At 39.6% G+C, this 20129-nt stretch overlaps 1 protein-coding gene across 1 annotated transcript in view; it reads right to left on the bottom strand.

Annotated features, from left to right (window-relative positions):
- BRAF (B-Raf proto-oncogene, serine/threonine kinase) overlaps nucleotides 1-20129 on the bottom strand; it is a 1627514-nt gene that overhangs the window by 645195 nt on the left and 962190 nt on the right. Inside the window, exon 13 of the mRNA XM_044088485.1 lies at nucleotides 9049-9133. Coding sequence (XP_043944420.1) covers nucleotides 9049-9133 — 85 coding nt within the window. The remainder of the gene's footprint in view (nucleotides 1-9048; nucleotides 9134-20129) is intronic.

A 20129-nucleotide genomic window follows, 5' to 3' on the forward strand; every position in this document is an offset into this window, starting at 1 on the left:
TCAAACTATCGAATTGCCAATATTCTTCCCCAATCACACCAGTAAAGCAGAGTATAGATTTCACCAATTGGACGTGCATAGGCAATTGCGTTTCTACATCCACAGAACTAAAGGATTTAGAAAATCAGGACCAGCTATTCATTTCCTTTGCTGAAACAAGAATGGGTTTGCCAGTTTCTAAGGTCACACTATCTAACTGGATCTCTAACTGCATCTCTTTCATTTATACTTCTGAGGGAAGAGAGTTACCCCTTAAAGTCAAAGCGCATTCTACCAGATCATTTTCTACTTCTGCCGCGTTCCAAGCCAGGACTCCTATTGATAATATATGTGCAGCAGCAACATGGGCTACCCCTCATACCTTCATTACCCATTATAAATTGGACCTAACTTCCAGGGGTATGGCCTCATTTGGTTCCACGGTGCTCAGAAGTATTTTCCGGTGAGCTACCCATACAAGATTCTAGGGATGCTGTCCCACAAGTAATAATGGAGGCGAGATAGGACTACATAACAAATAAGTTATGTACTCACCATAACGTTCCATGTATGTAGTCCATCTCGCCGAACATTATTACGAACCCACCCACCAGCCCCCTTCCAGGAGGATCTGGAAACAGTTTTCTACGGTGGTGATTTATATCATAATGGACACTTTTATTAGGGTTTATTCTTCCGAACCTTTGTTCTCCTTTCTACCTTTTCTCCTTATATAGACTAGCGGCAAACAAGATCTGGGGAGTGTGCTCATGCACCATGGGATACCTCCTAGCCAAAAGCCAATCAGAAGTTTTCAGGCTTTCTAAAAGCAGCCGAGTCGGAGCAGAGGATCGGCTCCAAACCCACACGTAATAATGGTCGGCGAGATGGACTACATACATGGAACATTATGGTGAGTACATAACTTATTTTTTCCCACAAACTTCTGCTGTCTACAATTTTAATACTTTGCCCTTCTGCCACAGTTTTGTCTGGATCAACTCTTTCTGCTGCTGTGACTGCATCTTTACTGATACAGGTCTCAGATGATTTCTCACGGTCAGGTTTTAACATATACTGTTGTAAGTAAAATCAGCTATGGAATACCAGAGCAGTTGCTTATTTGTGCTGTCATAAAATTAATACAGTCTGTTCCTTCCAATTTCTCTGGTACAGAAAAAAACTCCATTTTTTTCAGGGTGTGCTGTCTTCTAACCTTACCATATTTGAATCAGCTCTTCTTGATAATTCTCATACTCATCCAGCCTTTGCTTTATTTTAACCTCTGCTTTTTGCAGTTTTATCAGTTCATCTGAACAGCTAGTTAAAGCTTCTTCTATTTCTTCCAGCCTTTTGTTATTTGAGTCGATAACCCCTTCAATGTTTCTTTACCTCAGAGTACATTTGATTTTTTTCCCTCTAATTTACTGGAAGCCATCTCTTGTACCAAAGCTGAAGCTTGACATGCTTTTTGCTGTACACCTACAGAATTCTTACCAAACAGTGTTTTCTCTTCACCTTTTCTGGTTGATTTTTTTGCAGGTTCTCTTAATTTCTTCTTTGCCGGCATCCAGTCAGTGCATTTAACTAGGCAGTACCTGAATTTTAATCAAACTGTTGTTTCTTAGTTTCTTTTCTATACACAGGGGGATCTGGAAATTAAACTGCTGATCAGTGTGCGGCCATCTTGGAAGTCGACCTAGCAATATTTTGATCACTGAATCAAGTACAGCCTTGTATCCTAGACACTTTTGGGCAGGATTTTAATTACCCGTTACAGAAACAGTGAAGGGTTACGGAAATTTCAAAATAATGCAAGGGTGTAAAATATGCAAGGCGGTGTTAAGATTAATAGATATAAGCAATGAGATTGAGGAGCATTTACTTACAAAAACAAATAGAAGTTCTGTAATTTACTTAATGAAATTTATCAAAAATGACACATGGTACCTACTTCTCTTAGATATGGTATAGTAAGGTTTTGTTAAGGGGAGATACAGGCTTTGTGGCACTCTCTGAAAAAGATGCATTATCTTGGGTGACCCTGCTTAGCCATTCAATGCTATCCCACATAAGGGAGTAACTATAAATCCATACCTTATTTGATTAGTTAAACACTAGTAATGCAACAGAACACCTTAGGGTTTGGGGGCTGGTATAATGGTTAACATGCTTCCCTTATAAGCACAAGGCACAGGGTAAGATTCTCACATTTGAGGGAAATTGGCTAGGCTTAAAACAGGTTGCAAGGGCAGCTAATCTAGTACTTACCTATGAAACTATAACCTATGACAAAGTAAGCCAGGACGGTAGATTATTACCCTCTCATATGTGGACAAGCACAGCATTATAACTGGTCTATCTCACAGTGCCTCTCATTGAGTCACCTTCTTTTTAGGTTACTCTTTTACGATATTCTTAGACACAAAAGTATGAAATGTTTTATGACTATCCAAAAATGATAATGACTACAAAATGGTTTACACAATACTTCAGTAAAAGAAGCTAGAACTCTCCAAGCATGACGGTCTACAAAACACACACATCTGGTTCAGTAATTGCCTCATGTTTAATGCCAATACACACAGCATTGTTTGATTTGGCAAAATAGCAACTATTATGATTACTAAACAGTAGCCAAATAAAAAAATGATACTATCATTAACGATCAAGGGATGATGGTGGCAACAATAACTGAATATAATGTGCTCTGTAGCCTGCAAACAAGCTAGTTGAAAGAACTTGACCGAGTACTACTCGTTAAAAGAAAAATTATAAGGTTGGAAAAGCACTATTTAGAAATGTTTCAGTAAATATCATTACACTGATTACATTATGTTCTTATCAGTGACTTTGGCTTGATCTATTAGGTAATGCCAGACAATGTTCCATCTTGTAAGACTGTGCCTGGAATGCAACAATGGGGAGCTAATAATAGATATGAGAATGTAATACTAAAAATAAATACTCTTACTAAAAAAAAAACTCATTAAATACTGTGTTTTTCACTTGTGCTTATGAGATCTAAGTAGGAAACAAAAGGATGAGATCACAGATACAAATGGCGGAAACAAGCATCATTTGTAGGGTTGCTGGGATAACTCTCCATGATAGATTAAACATCTGGAATGACTGGAGAAGCTCACAGCAAAGCCACTGTTCCTTCAAGCTGAGAGAAGTCAAATGAGGTCTAGGCTTCATGTTGGAAATGATACGCGAGTGTGCTACTGATGGAAGTTGAAAATATTGTTGTGCAAGAACTTACCATAACTTTAGATGTCCCTCTCTTCTATATGCTGCTGTATCCATAACATCAGGGAGTTTGCCTCTGGTGAACTCTGGTACATCCGGCCATTATATAAAAGTTAAATGCTACCGTCTCTCTTGGATGTCAGTTGTAAGCAGACATCAGCACGCACTTATTTCAGAACTGAATGTCGCCTGAATCAACGGCTACAGAGTGGGTATTCCAGGAGTCAGGCAAATGTGAGGGGGAAGGCTGGGTGGGAAACTATACAGCAGCATATAGAAGAGGGGGACATCTAAAGTGATGTCAAGTTTTTACACAATGCTATGTCCTTCTATTCATATGCTGCTGTATCCATGACATCAGGGATAGTGCAACAGCTCCTGTCCTAAGAAAAGGGTGGAGGACCAGAAGCACTTTCCCCAAACCCACGAAGGATGGTTCTGGCAAATCCTGCTCTGCCTCTAGAGAGAATGTTCAATTTGAGTGCTTAGTGAATGTGTGTACAGAGGACCACGTAGCTGCTTTGAGAATAGCAGCTGTGTCCAAACCTTTAAAGAATGCCCTTGAGGAGGACACTACCCTAGTGGAGTTTGCCTTTACAGGAGAGGGGCATGACCTAACATGGGTTATGTAACAGAAGGAGATGGTTTTTAGACATCAGAGAGGATATGGTTTGCTTGGAAACAGGGTGCCCCAGGCCTCTTGGGTGGCATGAGATGAACAGCCTATCCGAACTGCAGATGGGTTTGGTCCTGGCCAAATAATATCTGAGCTGTCTGTGTACATATAAGAAGTGAAGTATTCTCTCTGCCGGGTTTTGTGGGGAGGTGAAAAAGGCTGGTAAGTTGATAGCCTGGTTCAAGGACAGCTCATTGACAACTTTAAGCATGAAGGTTGGGATAGTACGTAAATATACTCTGTCCTTGTGGAAGACAGTGAAAGGGGCAGAGGCCATAAGGACCTGGAGTTCTGAAATCCTTCTGGCTGAAGTGATGGTCAAGAAGAGTACAGTTTTCCAAGTGCAGTGTTGGCAGGGAGTAGTCTTTGGCTGGATAAAAGGGTGGGGGAGTCAATTTTTCTAGAACAAAATTTAGATCCCAAGGAGGCAGAATAGGCTTCCTTGGGGGCCTGAGATGTAGTGCCCCTTACAAAAAAAGTTTGACTTCTAAACTTAAAGCCAAAGAATGTACCAGGGGCAGGCATGCTGAGATGGCAGATAAATGGGTTTTAATGGAGGAATAGGATAGTCCAGACTTCATTAGGTCACACAGGTAAGACAAGACCACTGGGGGCTCTGCTGTCAGTGGCTGTAGGTTATTTTTCTGACACCACAGAGAAAATCTCTTTCACTCAGACAGGTAAGATTTTCTGGTAGTTGCTTTCCTGACTTCCTGTAAAACATGAAGCACGTCCTCTGTGTATAGGTGTCTGAAGAGAATCAGCACCCTACCACCCACAGAGTAAGATTCAGTGTGGACAGTTGGTGGGGTGTAAGAGTGTTCCCTTCTCCTGTGTGAGCAGGTCCATTCGTTGGGGTAACTTGTGGTGATTGCCCTTGGCTGGATGTAGTAATATGGGGAACAAATGCTGCTTTGGCCAACAGGGGGGTCACCAGCAATATCTGAGGATGTTCCTTCTGAATTTTCAGTAGGACTCTGTATGAGAGGGAAGGGGGGGAATGCATAAGCGTAAATCCCTTTCCATGGGATTGAGACAGCATCCACCTTCCATGCTTCTGGGTGTGCTGCCACAGTACAGAAGGTTGGGAGCGGTCTGTTCATGGGGGAGGCAAAGAGATCCACATCAGTAATACCCCACCAATGGACCAGGCCCAGAAACACATCTCTGTTCACCATCTATTTGTGTGACAGGATCATGGTCCTGCTTAACGAGTCTGCCATCACATTGTCTGCAGAAGGGATGTACACCGCTTGGAGAAAGATCTCTTTTTCCAGGGTGATTTCCCAAGCCTGGAGTGCTAGCCTGCACAGGAGGTAGGACCTTGTCCCCTGTTTGTTGATGTAGCACAGCACGGTGGTATTGTCTGTGTACCACCTCAGAGTGCCTGGTAGAAGCTGATCCTTGATTATCAAGGCCAATATCAAGGCTCTCATTTCCTTGATACTGATGTGGTCTTTCTTTTGAGTGAGGGTCCGTGTGTTCTTCATTTTCCATTCTTCTAAGGTTGTATCCCACCCTGTGTCTAACACATCTGTAAAGAGATCCTGGTTGAGGGGGCATTGGTTGTAAGGGCAGGCCAGGATTTGACTGAAAATGGGTTATCCACCACTTCAGTTCCCTGCCCAGACATGGAAGCATTGGGATATGAACTCTAGGGGACGTAGGTGTTGCTTCCAGACTGTTCACAAGTACCACTGGAATTTCCTTATGTGAAGCCTTGCCAGAGGTACCATGAGGATGGTTGAGGCCATGAATCCTAGGATTTTGAGGAAATCCCTGGCTGAGATGGCTTTGAGAGGAAGAAGTTCACTGAAGTAAGAAGAGAGCATCACAATTTTTTTCTGGGGAAAGGCAGGCCATCATCTCCCTTATCTGAATCCGACACCCCAGGAACACCTGATTTTATGAGGGTATCAGGGATGATTTTTTGAGGTTTATAGTAAATTCCAGATCTGTTAAGAGGGAGATAGTGAAGTCCAGGTGTTGTAAGGCCCATGGAACATGATGTAGCCTGAATGAGGATGTCGTAGAGGTAGGAGAAAAGTTGTATTCCCTTTCTCCTGGCAAAGGCCACGACTGGAGTCAGACATTTTGTAAACACTCTTAGGGCCATAGAGAGACCAAATGGTAAAGCACAGAACTTAAAGAGTGCAAAATCCACCGAGAAGCAGAGGAATTTTCTGAACAGTGGCTGGATTGGGATATGTAAGTAGGCATACTTTATATCCAGGGATACTAAGAAGCCCTGTGGAAAAATCAGGGGCAGAAGGGTTGGGAGATAAAGCATTCGAAAGGAGGGAACCCGGAGGAAGGTGCTGAGGTGTGATAGATCCAGGATAGGCCTCCAGGGCCCTTCCTTTCTGGGAACCAGGAAAATTATTGAATAAAACTCCTTTCCTCTTGCAAGTGAAGGGACTTCCTGAATTGTTCCCTGAGCAAGAAGTCCCTGCACGACTGGGGGGAAGAAAGGTAATTGGTCTCGAGGGGAGGGGGGTTTGAGGAATGTCTTTGGGAATAGGTCTGACCTCCCAAAGTCATGAACTATCCCTGCTGTATGATAGATAGGACCCAAGAGTGCAAGGTAACCTGCTTCCAAGTGGGGAGGGAGAGGGGTGTCTGGGTGAAGAGCCTGGTAATCACAGGCTACCAGGCTTCCCCTGAAAGGACCGTTTAGATGGAGTGGAGGGAACAGACCTAGAAGGGGGTGGTTTCCTGTGGTCCTTACTTTTCTTAGCTGGCATTTTCCTAGCTGAAGTTCTCACAAAGGAGGTTCTGGCATGGTAATTCCTTTGAAAACGTGGGACTGGGGAGACAAAAATATGTCTCAGTTCCTTGCCTTTATTCTGGAGGGCCTTGAAGAGGTCAGCAGCAGCTGTATCAAACAAGCCTTTATTGTCTAGAGGAGCATCCAGGAGTTTAGATTTTATGTCATCAGGGAGGGGCTGCAATCTAAGCCAAGAGCATCTCCTGATGACAGATCCAGAGGCTGCATCCCTGGGTGAAGCTTCTACAGCGTTGTAATGTCACTTAATGGAGTGTTTGGTTACTTGGGTGCAGGAAGTAAAAACAGTAGACATTTTGGCCTTGGCTGGGGAGTCAGGGAGCTCTCCCAATTGTCTGACCACATCTGCCATCAGAGCCAAAGAATATTTGGCCATGTGTGTTTGGTAGTTGATGGATCTTACTGCTAAGGTGGCAGAGGTGTATACTTTTTTTCCCCAGACTCCCCATCAGTCTGCTCTCTTTATCTGAGGGCAGTAGAGAGGTGGAGGGAAGTAATTTAGAAGTTTTATCAGCAGCCAAAGTAATAACTGAAGGGTCTGTGGATGGGGCTTTGTACAGGAATTTTGCTTCATCAGGGACCTCATAGAATCTATCTGGGTGTTTGGATGCAGGGGGCTGCAAATCAGGATTTTTTTGAAGCAGCCAGGAAAGCAGGGTGTAGGGGGGGGTACATCAGGGGGGCTACGAGACTTCAACCGGAGTAGTTAATATAATCTCTTTTGGGTCTCGGGGGACCTAACTGCTGTCCCACTTGAAGAAGCTTTGCATTTGTGCAATGGTCACACCAAAGCTGAAGTCCTCTCCTGGGGAGTCTATGCCATTAAACTCCTCCTCTGGGGAGACATATCCCAGAGGAGAAGCAATTTGAAAAGAATAAGTGAGGAATTCATCATTAGATGAATCCTCTTCTCCAGAGTAGACATTGGGAAAAGGTCCCTTAGGGGTAGAAGCTGAAGGGGGCCCTGGGTCGGAGTCAGTGCCTGAAGCAAGGCCAGGAAAGTGTTTAGAAGGCCTTGGGTGAAGGCCTACCAATCTGGAGGCTGTTTGACAGAACGGGTAGATGGAGGAAGAGAAATATGCTTAGTCTTTTGTGTTATCTTTTATGTGACTCCAATGGCGAAGAATCGGAAATATGATGAAGGGTAGGAGGGCCGGACACTGGACAGCACTCTACAACATCAGAGGCTATATCCTATCTCACAATGTGAGAGACCTCAAGCAGACCCTCTGAAATTATGAGCCTAGGTTCCCCCCTCGGTGACCGAACTAGACACCTGTGAATCCCTCCAGGAAGTGACCTCAGGTGTTGTATCAGCTTCCTCCTGGCTATCGTCCAAAAGAAGACCTGTGGACTCCAGGCCTTCACCAGCCTCGAGAGGTACGGCTGAAGTGGAGGGTGCAAGCAGTCGGTTCAGGCCTGGACTTTTTCGCCTTCTTGACTGGAGGCTCATCCGAGGAACCCGACATTAGATCCATATGAGAAACTAACCATTTAAGCCTCCGATTGTCTAGGTAAATGCTGCTAAGCAGCTTCTAAGGGTTTTGGGGATGAAAGCCTGACAAATACTACAGGTGGTATAGTCATGTTCTTGGCCTAAGCAAAACAGGCAGAGCTCAGGTGAGTCCTTATGTGGAATTTGCCTTCCACACCTATACTTGCCCTATCTACCTGACATGAGCCCAAAGCAGTAGCAAGCAAATAATAAAAAAAAACCCTATGGGGTACTTACCTAAAGTCAGATGGTGCGAAGTCACTTTTTTCAAAAAAGCAAGGACCAGAGCTGGCAGTCATACAGGAGGTAGAAAAGTTCTGAAGTAGGTGCATGCTGACATCCACTTTATACCCAATGTCTGTTTATGACTGATGTCCAAAACAGAGAAGCGGGACGTCACAAGCACCCTAACGGTAGCATTTAACTTTTGTATAATGGCCGGACGTATGACAGGTCACCAGAGGCAAACTCCCTGATGTTATGGATGCAGCAGCATATGAATAGAAGGCCATCTAGGCATGACTCACTCAAAGGAAGTAGTGGGGCACACCCAAGACATGCTATAAGGATTCTCTCTCTAAGCTCGTCTCTGAACTCATGGGGATTCCACAGAATGAGCTAAAAGACAGGCTGGTGAATGGAAGTCCTGTCTGCCCTGTCCAAATAGCAACCACTTCAATTTCAGTGGAAGTGATTTGGAAAGTAGATGTCTGGATCATACAAGCCAAAACACTCTCGGACATAATTTCACCTCAAATGACAAAGCATAACACCACATTTTTACAATGCCATCTAGCTGAAGCCAAATTGAATAGTCATGAATGTATACTTAAACAGAAAATGAAGAGGGCAACTACTCACCTAAGGACACCAACTTCATTTTTAAATGCTTGCAGCTGTTGAGGTGTCGGTGCCGTTACATTCAACATCTTCACTGCAACATCACCTATACAGAAAGATTAGAGTCATCAAAGCTATACACATGCAATGCACTTTTCTACATCTTTAGCGTCTTTTACAGAGCAGAAAATTAATTTTTGGGTAAACAAAAAACATTAGTCCTATGACAAAAACAACAGAGAATAAAAAACAGTTATTGAAATGTCAATTTTATAACTATACTAATGATGTCAACAATATACAAGCTCCTTCTGATATGAAGGATTACTACAGTAAGGAAACATACATGTCACATCCTAAGAACAGCCAAAGATTCACTTTTAAATGCCTACAAAGGCCTGCAACATCTAAAACCTGTCTCATGATACTTAAAACCCAATAACAGTAGGACCTGGACCCCTGAATACAAAGTAAGTTCAGTAGGGTGTATTACACATCGGTGACATACTTCTGACAACTTTTAACAATTTGCTGTTTAAATTAACTTCACATTCTAGCAACAGACTTTACACCCTCCATGCCATATCCTTACATGTTTTGATGTACATGTATATGACTGGCATGCTATAAGAGATTTCCAAGATGGCTGCACACTGAACAGCAGGTTGGTTAGACCTCTCTCGTGTGAAAACTGAGAAATTGTTAAAAAGTTAGTAAAAGCTATAAACTTGGGTACAATTCAGTTATTAGCTAGTAATTACAGTGCCTGGATGTCCGCAAAGAAGACATTTAGAGAAAGAAACAGAAATCAACTGCAAAAGAAGTAAAAGCTCTGGTTGGGAAGAACCCAACAGTCATTCATTAAAAAAAGCAGTTCAAGCTTCAGCCTTGGTGCAGAAGACAGCTTCCAGTAATTTGGAGAGAAAAAAAAAAAACAAATCTGGTGCACTCAAATGTATTTAAAATAAGTGAGACAGGATTAATATATAAAGTCAATTGACAAAAGGTCAAAGTATACAAGAAACATTAAGTAGTTACTCAGATAAACTGATAAAATTGCAGAAATCAGATGAAATTAGAAATGAAGGAAAGACTAGCTGAACATGAGGCTTTTAAAGACCTGTTTCACAAAACAAAAAAGTACAGTTAGAAGACCGACCACACAGAGTAGACATGAGATTTTTGCTAAAGCAAAGAAAATGGAGGGGGTACGACTGTTTTCATTTTATGAAAGTACAAATAAGCAACAGAACTGTCTTTTCCACAGCAGGATTTTTTAATTTAATGGGCAAATCGTGTGTGTGTGTGTGTGTGTGTGTGTGTGTGTGTATGAGCTCCAAATCTGGCCATGAAAAATAGCCATGCTTTACATTATTAAAGATGCAATCGTACCATCAGAAAAAGTTGCACTTTGCAAAACTGTGGGAAAAGTATTAAACATTGCGGACACCACAGTGTTTGAGGAAATTGATTATTCATTGCACAGCAGGCAAAAATGAAGGATGCAAGATTCATAATGTTATATACAGCTGTCTTCAGAATACTTTTTTTCCTGAAGGGACAGACATTTGTGAATGCAGAACAGGCAAAGGAAAGAAGAAATTTTAGTCAACACTGAGTGATTCAGCAAGCATAAATGTTGCTTCCAGTGAAAATATTTCCATTGTTCCTAAGGAACATGCATGAGTCAAAAAAAAAAAAAAAAAAAACTAGGAGTGGACTAAGAATTGAGTTCCTCAGAAATGAAGCAGAGACTGGTATTGCAAGGTTGAGATAATCAGGAAAAAGACCAACAGCAATGTAAAATTGGTGAATAAATGACAGAACTGTAAAACGATAATCCCATTAGATGCAATTTAAATATGAGAACTGCAGTTCTGCAAGAAGTAGCTGAACAAGACTGGAAGTTTGCTGACTGTGTTAAACTTGTGGGCAAACTCAAAAGCATAACCCCCACTTTGTCATTAATGTTTACAAGGACAACTGGAGAAATAAAGTGAAACAGCTTCTGTTCTTATTAAAGCATGTACTGAGTTTTTTGTGATGTAAATTGCATTCTTTTTTTGGTGGTCTTTTTTTGTACAATATGCAGTCTGAAGTGTGAAGTGGGGATAGTTTTACCACTGATTGTTATCTACACTAGTAGTATTAAAATTAAGAAATTAAGTGCCCTAGTTGTATCTGTATCTAGGCTTTACACTCGAATAAGATTACAATGCTAAAAAGAAGTAAGTTAAAGTTAATATACTGTTATGATCTTGAGCTGCTGGGGGATATGTATTTGCATGTTGATCATGTCACATGCAGAATTAAAAGATACCCCCCCATTTTTAGAGAGAGACGTGTCTACACTAATGTACTTAAGATAAAGGCAATTTTTAAAGCATACAGGCCTCAAAAAAGATGACAGTGATCAACAGCAAGAACAAATGGTAGTTCTTTCTGTCATTTTTTAGTTAATGTTTTTCCCCTTTCAGCTCCTGCTATTAGCTGCAGACAAAGGACAAATGTACAAGCAATTAAGCATTACAGGTCTGTCCAAGGTGTTGGCTGAACTATACACATGTTCTCTCTTGTATATGCAAAGTTGCAACTGTTTTTCCCTTAGCAATTTTTTTTAGTTAGAGACAAGGAACGTACAAGTGCAAGCGATTAACCATAAAGGGCCTGATCAATGTGCTCTGAGTGACATCTGCAGGTACAATATAACTAATCTTTAAAGGGAAATTTGCAAGCAATTCAGTGTATGTATGTATGTATGTATGTATGTGTGTGTGTGTGTGTGTGTGTGTGTATATATATATATATATATATATATATATATATATATATATATATATATATATATATAAAAGTAGCAACTGAGGTAAATGAACAGTTATACAAGTAACTGCCTCCCCAACAGCCTTAGTACACTACGCTTTAAATACAACAGTGCACAATTTAACTTATTCATTTTAGGCTACCCAGTCCACTTTTTCTTTAGGCTAAAGGGTAGTTTACTGAAAACATGTAAGTTGTTTTTCATGTGTAGGAGGGGAATATAGGTAAGATAGTGACAGGCAGAAAATGGTTTGTGGAAAGTGGGAAAACCGGTTTTGAAATGCTTTATTATTACAGCAAACTTTAAGGCAACAACTGATTTGGGGCAAATGCTACTATGTAGAGGAGTAAACTTTGTTTCTGGAAAGTCAGTTTTGCATGTTTACTGTGAATTAGAAGGGGCAGAGGTGTGTTGAAAATGTAATTAGTTTTTTTGTTTGTTTGGTTTTACTAAAGCAAAACTCCTGGGAAAATGTAACATGGGTTCAAACAGAGATCAGAATGATTAACTACATACAAAAATCTAGCCTGCCAAAAATCAGTGCTAACATGGAAGCTATTAAGTTGGAAACATACATTAAAACTTATCTGCAATATATGGAACTAATAACATTTTACACAATCTCTGCTTTGTGACTATTAACACAATGTAAATGGCCTTATAGGTAAAGACAAAACAAGTACTGAATTGTACTAAGAAATGTAGATTGCAAACAGCAATGTTATAGGAGATGAACACACGAACTTGACAATGAATTTCAGGATGGACACTCAGTAGCGCATCATTGATAAAGCAGGAAGGGGAGTAATAATAGTGACTGCAAGACTGGCTTGAATAGTAATAAGAGGGGAAAAAGGCAATAATAGTAGAATTTGTGGTAGCAAGGCAGTTAACTGGTAAGGGAGATGGATTACAATGGTACAGATTTATATTCTACCCAAGAAGACTAATATGGAATTTAGGGAATTTTCCTCAATAATAAGCTATCAGCAGTGATTACTTATGAGTGGGGACTCAAAACTGATTTGCAACAGTGATGATGTATCACAAGGACCTAGAAGGAAAATGTAAGAAAATAGGGTACACGTCTGAAGAACTACATCCAGTATAGAAGACCTGAATTCAGTAGCAGGAACTTGGAACAGATTTTACACATTATTATCCAAGACACAATAACTCATCCAGACAGGATACATATTATACTTTACAACAGCATATATATTTTACTGAAAGCTATGAAATCCATCAGATAACATCAAATCACAAAGCGATTAAAAACTAAGACAAATATGTAGGGTAATGATGTAAAATTGGGCATTAAAACCACTCCATTTGTTTAAAAAACCCAGAAATTTAAGGAATAAGCAGTGAATATGAGATATGTTGTACTTGGACATTTCAGTGTTGTGGCACATTTTGAGACCATTTCAAGTCTTATTGGGATACAAAAAATGAAGATAACACAAAAGCAAAATAATAATATCCACAAATAATCTAACATTTCTTGAGTACCAATTAATGAACCTCTTATTTTCTTTGCCAATGACTCTAAAGCAAACAGCAGTGGAGAAAGAGAAAGTACAGTTATGTATATTTACCACAAATGTAGATGTTTGAGTATATTTACTGTTGCAGTTCTGACTTGTGGGATATCCTGCCATGAAACCCCTTGGCCAGCCCGACTACCAGACACTCTTTTTTCCTCTTCCAGGAGCCGGCAGAGACCCTAACAGACATCACTACTTTTGCGTACAAAGGGAGTCGGCCGGCACAATGAACTCAGTACCTTCTTGCTCCCACCAAGCAGAAGCCCCTATAATCTGTCTGAAGTCAAAGGTCTGAGACCCTGAAATCCAGAACTGTTGAGAAAGAGGAAGGGTGGAGAACCATCCACACTTAGAGGGTGAGTGTCCTAACACATACAGTAGATCAGACTGTTAAGGAAGGAGGGAAATTATACTGCAACAGTGAATACATTCATACAGCTACATTTATGGTAATTATACACAAACGTACGATGTTCTTCATGTTTCACTGCTGCAGTCCTGACTTGTGAGATGATTTCTGAAGCTGAAAAGGAGGGCAGATGGAAAACAAAGGAGAAGTGAGGATCCCCTGCAAAATGTCAGTGGCAAACCCTGTTCTGGACTTGGTAAAGATAGGAAGATGGTAAGTAGCTACCCTCCAAAATCTCCTTTATGGCCATCCTTTTAAGAAAGGCTGTGGAGGTAGCTGTAGCCCTGGTGGAGTGTGTCCTTAACAGCAACTGAGGGCTTCTTACCATCATGGCTGTGACAAAAGGAGATACAGTGGGAGATCCATTTGGAGATGGTTTGCTTTGAAACTGGGTCTCCCCTCTGAGCTACTGACAAAGGCCAGAAAAAGCTGGCCTGATTTCCTGATATTCTTGGTTCTGTCTAAATAGTAATGCTGCTGCCTATGCACATCCAAAGAATGGATGACCTTTTATCCCTTCTTTTGGGGGTTGGGGAAGAAAGTAGGCAGATGTGTGGATTGATGTAAGGAAGCCTCTGTCACTACCTTGGGCATAAAGGAAGGGTTAGTCCTCAGTGAGACTCTGTCTAGGTGGAAGATGATAACTCTGATTGCCTACTAAACAAGACTGCTTTATAACAGAATATGAAATACACATCATTATTTTTTTATACAAAAAAATAATAACATTGTTTCTATACACAGTTACTTCTTAAGTCCTTCGGTGACCTTCTAAACAATGATGATACAAACTGGGGTTTATACTTTAGAGTTCTGATTAGCACAGTCAGCAAACTTCCAATCTTTTCCAGCCACTTCTTGCAGATATTACAGTTCAGTTGTATTAACTATATCTAATGGGAATGATGCTTCACAGTTCTTTCAATTATTCACTCATTTAACATGGCTAGGGATCTTCCTAATTATCTCAGCCTTCCAACACCAGTCTGGGGTTAAAGTAATGATTTTTCTAATCAGCTCCTTGGCTTTTTTGCTGTTGGAAAATGAAAAAGGTTTCACTGCAGGCTCTCAAATAACTCTGCTGCTGTCAGAAGTCAGAGTAGCAAAGTACCCATTCAATTCATTGTCTCACACTGTTGGTGAAGTGTTATATCTATTGTAGTCTGTTCTGCATCCAAAAAATGTTTCAGGAAAAACATTTTAAAGTCAACTGGATATAGAAACTTGAATCTCACTCCTTCCTTTCAACAGCCCTTGACTGCCTGAAACAAGTACTACCTGTTGTACAGGAAATAATCATTTTTCACAAACACTCTGGAGTCCCCAATTTATAATAAATGTCCCTTCTGCCAAGAGCAGCTCTTTCTGCTGGACTGACTACATCTTTACTAATATTTATGCCTTGGTTGCTTCTTCATAGCCAGATTTCGAACTTTCACACAATGTACCCTTTCAAACACATTCCACTATAGAACACTAGGTCAGTTACTTATCTGCAATTTCATAAAACGAATGCGGTCTATTCCATTTAGTTCCTGGTCAAGTACGCTTTCCTCCATTTCAACTTCGAATCTCTGCAGTTTTATTAGCACACCTGAACAGCTACTTAAAGCTTCTTCTATTTTTATAGCCTTTTGCCATTTGACTTCAAAATAAGTGAGATGCTGGAGGAATATACATAAACACCTCTGTGTGCATTTGGATTTTTTCCACTAAATTACCAGAAACGATCTCCTTTACTACAGCTGAAATGTGAACTTTTTTTTTTTTTTTTTTTTTGCTGAACAGTTGCAAATTTCTTCTGAGCAAGAGCTTTTTCTTCTCATTTTCTTCTTTGCTGGCATCTACATACTGTAATTACTTGCCATAACTGAAATGCATGCATCCAAATCAATAACTTTTAAAGACTTTTTAACTACTACAGGTTCACAGGTAAGTAACTAGGTTAGTTGCCCCAGTGGGCCATTTTAAGTCTAGCCGATTTTTCTTTTTGTGCTCGAAATAAGACATCTGATTTGGGTATAGATTGGCCTTACCCATCCTATAGTCGATGATTACATATTACCCCTGAGAATAAGTGGGATCATACCATAAATAACTGGAGTGGATCTATGCATGGGAAATGTAGAAATTGCCTCTGTCCATCAGTAGTACAGATGGTAGTTCTCCCATCCATAGATCTAAGTTAAGCTTAAATATGGTCAGGGATGAACTTTTTTTATGTAGATGGGGAGTCAGTTCCATGGCACCGGTATCCTCTGCAAGATATATCCATCCTTCCAAACCATTCTGTTGATGTTGCAGAAAAGGTTTAGATCCCTAGACCAAGTATTTCCAATACCATATAACTTGCTGATGTGCAGTAGATCCATCAGTAATGGGTCAATGGATGCCTTGTTTGCTAGACACAGGTAACCTCTTAACAGTCTGTAGGATAATGATAACAGACAAACGTAGGTCAAAAGTTAGTTGACTGTCCACACAAGTTCCCAAATCTCAAACAACTGGGTCACAACTTTTAGGGGCATACAGTCCATGTGGTAGTTCTCTGGGGTAAATGACTTTGTAAATGATACAATAAAGTATTTTTTGGCACTTGGTGTCAATCCATGATTTTGGCACCAGTTATATATTTGGAAAAAAACTTGCTGCATGATGGCCAAGTCATTTGGAGATTCAATGACTGCTCCTAGCTTGCAGACATCTGTAAACTTAGACAGCTAGAGAAAAGCAGATGCCAAACAGGACCAGTCCCTGCACAGAACCATGGAGGACTTCACTACTGATAGGTCTCTCTCTATTGGAAGTAACTTCCCCTATTTTGATTATCAGAGTCCTATATGTGAGCCAGCTGGCAATTCCAGCAGGTGACATAGCGGTTTATTCCCAGTTTGTTTAGCTTTTCTACCAAGTCTGAGTGGGGAATTGTGTGAAAAGCTTTGGCTAGGTTGAGGTATGCAGTGTGTATCATGTGGACTTGATGACCTTTTCAAAAAAAAAAAAAAAAACACCAGGTTGAGTAAACATGACCTGCCCTTGATGAATCCAATTTAAGACAAGTCCAGTGTTTAGAGGTTCCCTATGTCCTGATTAATTCCATTAAGTCTTTCCATGGCTTTGCTTATGAGGCTGGAAATCAAGAAAAAAAATACAGGAATTGTTATACAAGCAAAGATGTTTTTTTAGAAGGAAAAAGAGAAGTATTGAGTTACATAAGCAGATTACTAAAGGAAGATGGTAGTATAATGACAGAAGTAAGTAAAAGGAGAAATAGAAATAACTCTGGAAAAGACAATGAATAGTGTAGTATAATATGTACAAGAACTGTTTAAAGAAAAAACAGAAGGTAGTAAAAAATATGGAAAGTAAAAAAGTTAACAGAAAAAGAGAGTAAAGGGTTGGAAAAGGAGACTTCCTTAAATGAGCTAGATAAAGTATTGGGACAAGTAAATCTAGACTAGGCTGCAGGTCAGATAGAAAAGAGTATGAAATGTATAAACATTTACGGGATTGGCAAAGAAAAATATATTTTTTAATATTTTGAATGAATGTTTAAAAAGAAGTTATGTACTCAACTCAACATAACTTTCTATCTGCATTGTCCATTTTCATTCTTCCTCAACTCTTGGGTGAGGATCAAATCCTTGGCTCCAACTTGATGCTTCTACTAGCTCGTGAATCACTGAAAGCTCTGGAGCTCCTTCTTTTCCCATAATGTCTTAATCCCTACCATACCTCAGAACTAGTTTGCTGCCACTTACAGATGTACAGCACTGTAAAGGAATAAAATAGTAAGATAACTAGCAAAATCTGTGAGCCGAAGGAACAAAGTTCCTACAGTATCTTCAATTCTTCCAAAAGGCAAAAAGGAGGGGCGTTAGTGGGAGGGTAGCTGAAGAAAGAAAATGGACAACACAGATGGAACATTATGGTGAGAAAGTGACTTCTTTATCTGATGTTGTCAATTTTCATTTGTTCCTCAACTGTTGGGACAGAGTCCCCAGCCAACTAACCCCCCGGGAGGACTCTAAGGAAAGATATTCCTGAGTATTGCTGAGCCAAATGCTGCCTTACACCCCTAGAGACCAGATCCAATTTGTACTGAAAAATAAAAGTATGAGGATTCGTCCAAGTTGTGGCAGCACAAATATCATCTAGACAAGATCTAGACAAAAAAGCTGAAATAGCAGCCATAGATCTAATGGAATGTCCTCTTGGAGGTTTGGGTAAGGACATGCCCAATTTATTATAAACAAAGGTAATACAGTCAAGTCAACCATTTAGCTAATGTTACTTTAGAAACTGATTTGCCCAGTTTTAAATCAGAAAATGGCACAAACAATTGATCTGTTTTTCTAAAACTTTTCATTCTATGTAAGTAAAACCGTAACTGTCTGTGAACATCCAACAGGTGTTAACATATACTCTTCCTTTACTTGAAAATTTTGGAAAGAAGATTGGCAGGTTGACAGTTTGACTGATGTTAGATTCTGACACCACCTTAAGAAAAAAAAAGGAAGGACTGGTTTTCACAGATACTCTTGTCTTTATGAAAAATCAAATAAGGGGACATAGAAGACAAGGCCTGTAATTCTGAAACCCTTCTGGCAGAAGTAATGGCTACCAAAAAGATAGTTTTCCAAGTTAAAATTTTGAGCTCCATTTTAGCTGAAGGTTCAAATGGAGACTGGGTTATAGCTTGCAAGAATATATTTAAATCTCTAGGGGGAGTAGGGTCTTTAACTGGAAGTCTAAGGAAAAAGGTCCCTCTTACAAAGGCTCTGCACAGTTTGGAGGATGCTAGAAAGGATTTACTTATTTCTATATGAAAGTTGGAGATGGCAGCTAACTGTACTTTAAAAACAACAAACCATGTCAAACAAAACTAAAAGACAGAATAGTATTTTTGGATGTAGTGTTATATAAAAGAATGGGAGAGTTGAAACTAGTATACACAAGAAAGAAGTGCATGTTAATAGATACGTGAATAGAAGTAGTATGCATGCACCTCATACTTTTAAAGGCATTCTGAAAGCTCAAATGATTAGGGCAAGTACACTTAATAGTGAAGACACAAAATTTGAAGAACAAATTAGGGTAATGATGGAAGAGTTTATTACAAGTGGTTATAGAGCTGAGATAGTAGAGGACACGTATAAGGAAGTTATTGATGGAAGATCTAGTACCCACTTTTGGGAGAAGAGAGGTGCAACAAGTATAACTAGTGAAAGAAGAATAGTGTAATTAGGTATGTTAATACTTTTAACCTAAATACAAAAGAGGTGAAACGAAGTATAGAGAAGAATTGGACAATATTAATGGCAATGCCTGAATTGAAGAAATTAATAGGTGAAAAACCTTATTTTGCATATAGGAACTCGGAAAGTATGAATATGAAATTATGCTATAAAGATTTTAAACAAGTAACAATGAGAAGTCAGTTTAGTGGAATAGGTACAGTAAAATGTTTTAACTGCAGCTGTTGTAATGATATTTATGATGGAGAAAATAAATTTATACATCCACTAACTAATAAAGAATTTTTGTTCCACTGTTCTGCAAGCTGTAATACAGCTCAAATAGTATATTTGGCCACTTGTGTGGCCTGTTCATTTTATCTGGGAAAAACCACTAGGAACCTTAGGGAATGAACAGTGGAGCATAAGTCTGACATTAGAAGGAATATTAGTACGAATGCACTAAGTAAACATATAATGGAAAATGATTTAAGACGTTATTTTAACTTTAGGGTGATAAATGCAGTATCAATAGGAATTAGAGGTGGGGATATGAACAACATTTTAGAAATGAGAGTATGAGTGGATTGTCAGATTAAGGGCATATTACAAATCAGGTATAAACAGTGCAGTTAGTTTAAAGCCCATTTTAGTGAAAAGACAGAAAAACTGTAAATTTTATACACTACTACTTACAGTATTTGCCATTATATGGTGTAATTTTAATGTTTTTTTAAATAGCATTTTAAATTTAATTTTTGTATTGTGTTTGTAATTTTTCTTGGGGGGGAGGGGGAAGGAAATGAATATATGTAATAGGTTGGCTGCTGATGTGATTTAGTGATGCTCCTATTTAAAAATGTATGTATTGTTAATTTTTTGATAGCACTGAGGAAGGGTGTTTGACCCGAAAGCTTTGCAATAAATTTGGTTTTGTTTGACGTGGTTTGTTTTATAGAGATCTGAGGTTTACCCGAGTTGTAGTATTGACCTTTTATAATTTACAAGCTAACTGTACTTTAGCAGCTGAAGAACTAGCTCCTTCATTGAAAATTGAAGCTAAAAATTTCAGAAATTTAGATACA

Source organism: Protopterus annectens, chromosome 11.part0 (assembly GCF_019279795.1).
Source record: "Protopterus annectens isolate FY-2018-M chromosome 11.part0, PAN1.0, whole genome shotgun sequence".
Classification (NCBI taxonomy): Eukaryota; Metazoa; Chordata; order Ceratodontiformes; family Protopteridae; genus Protopterus; species Protopterus annectens.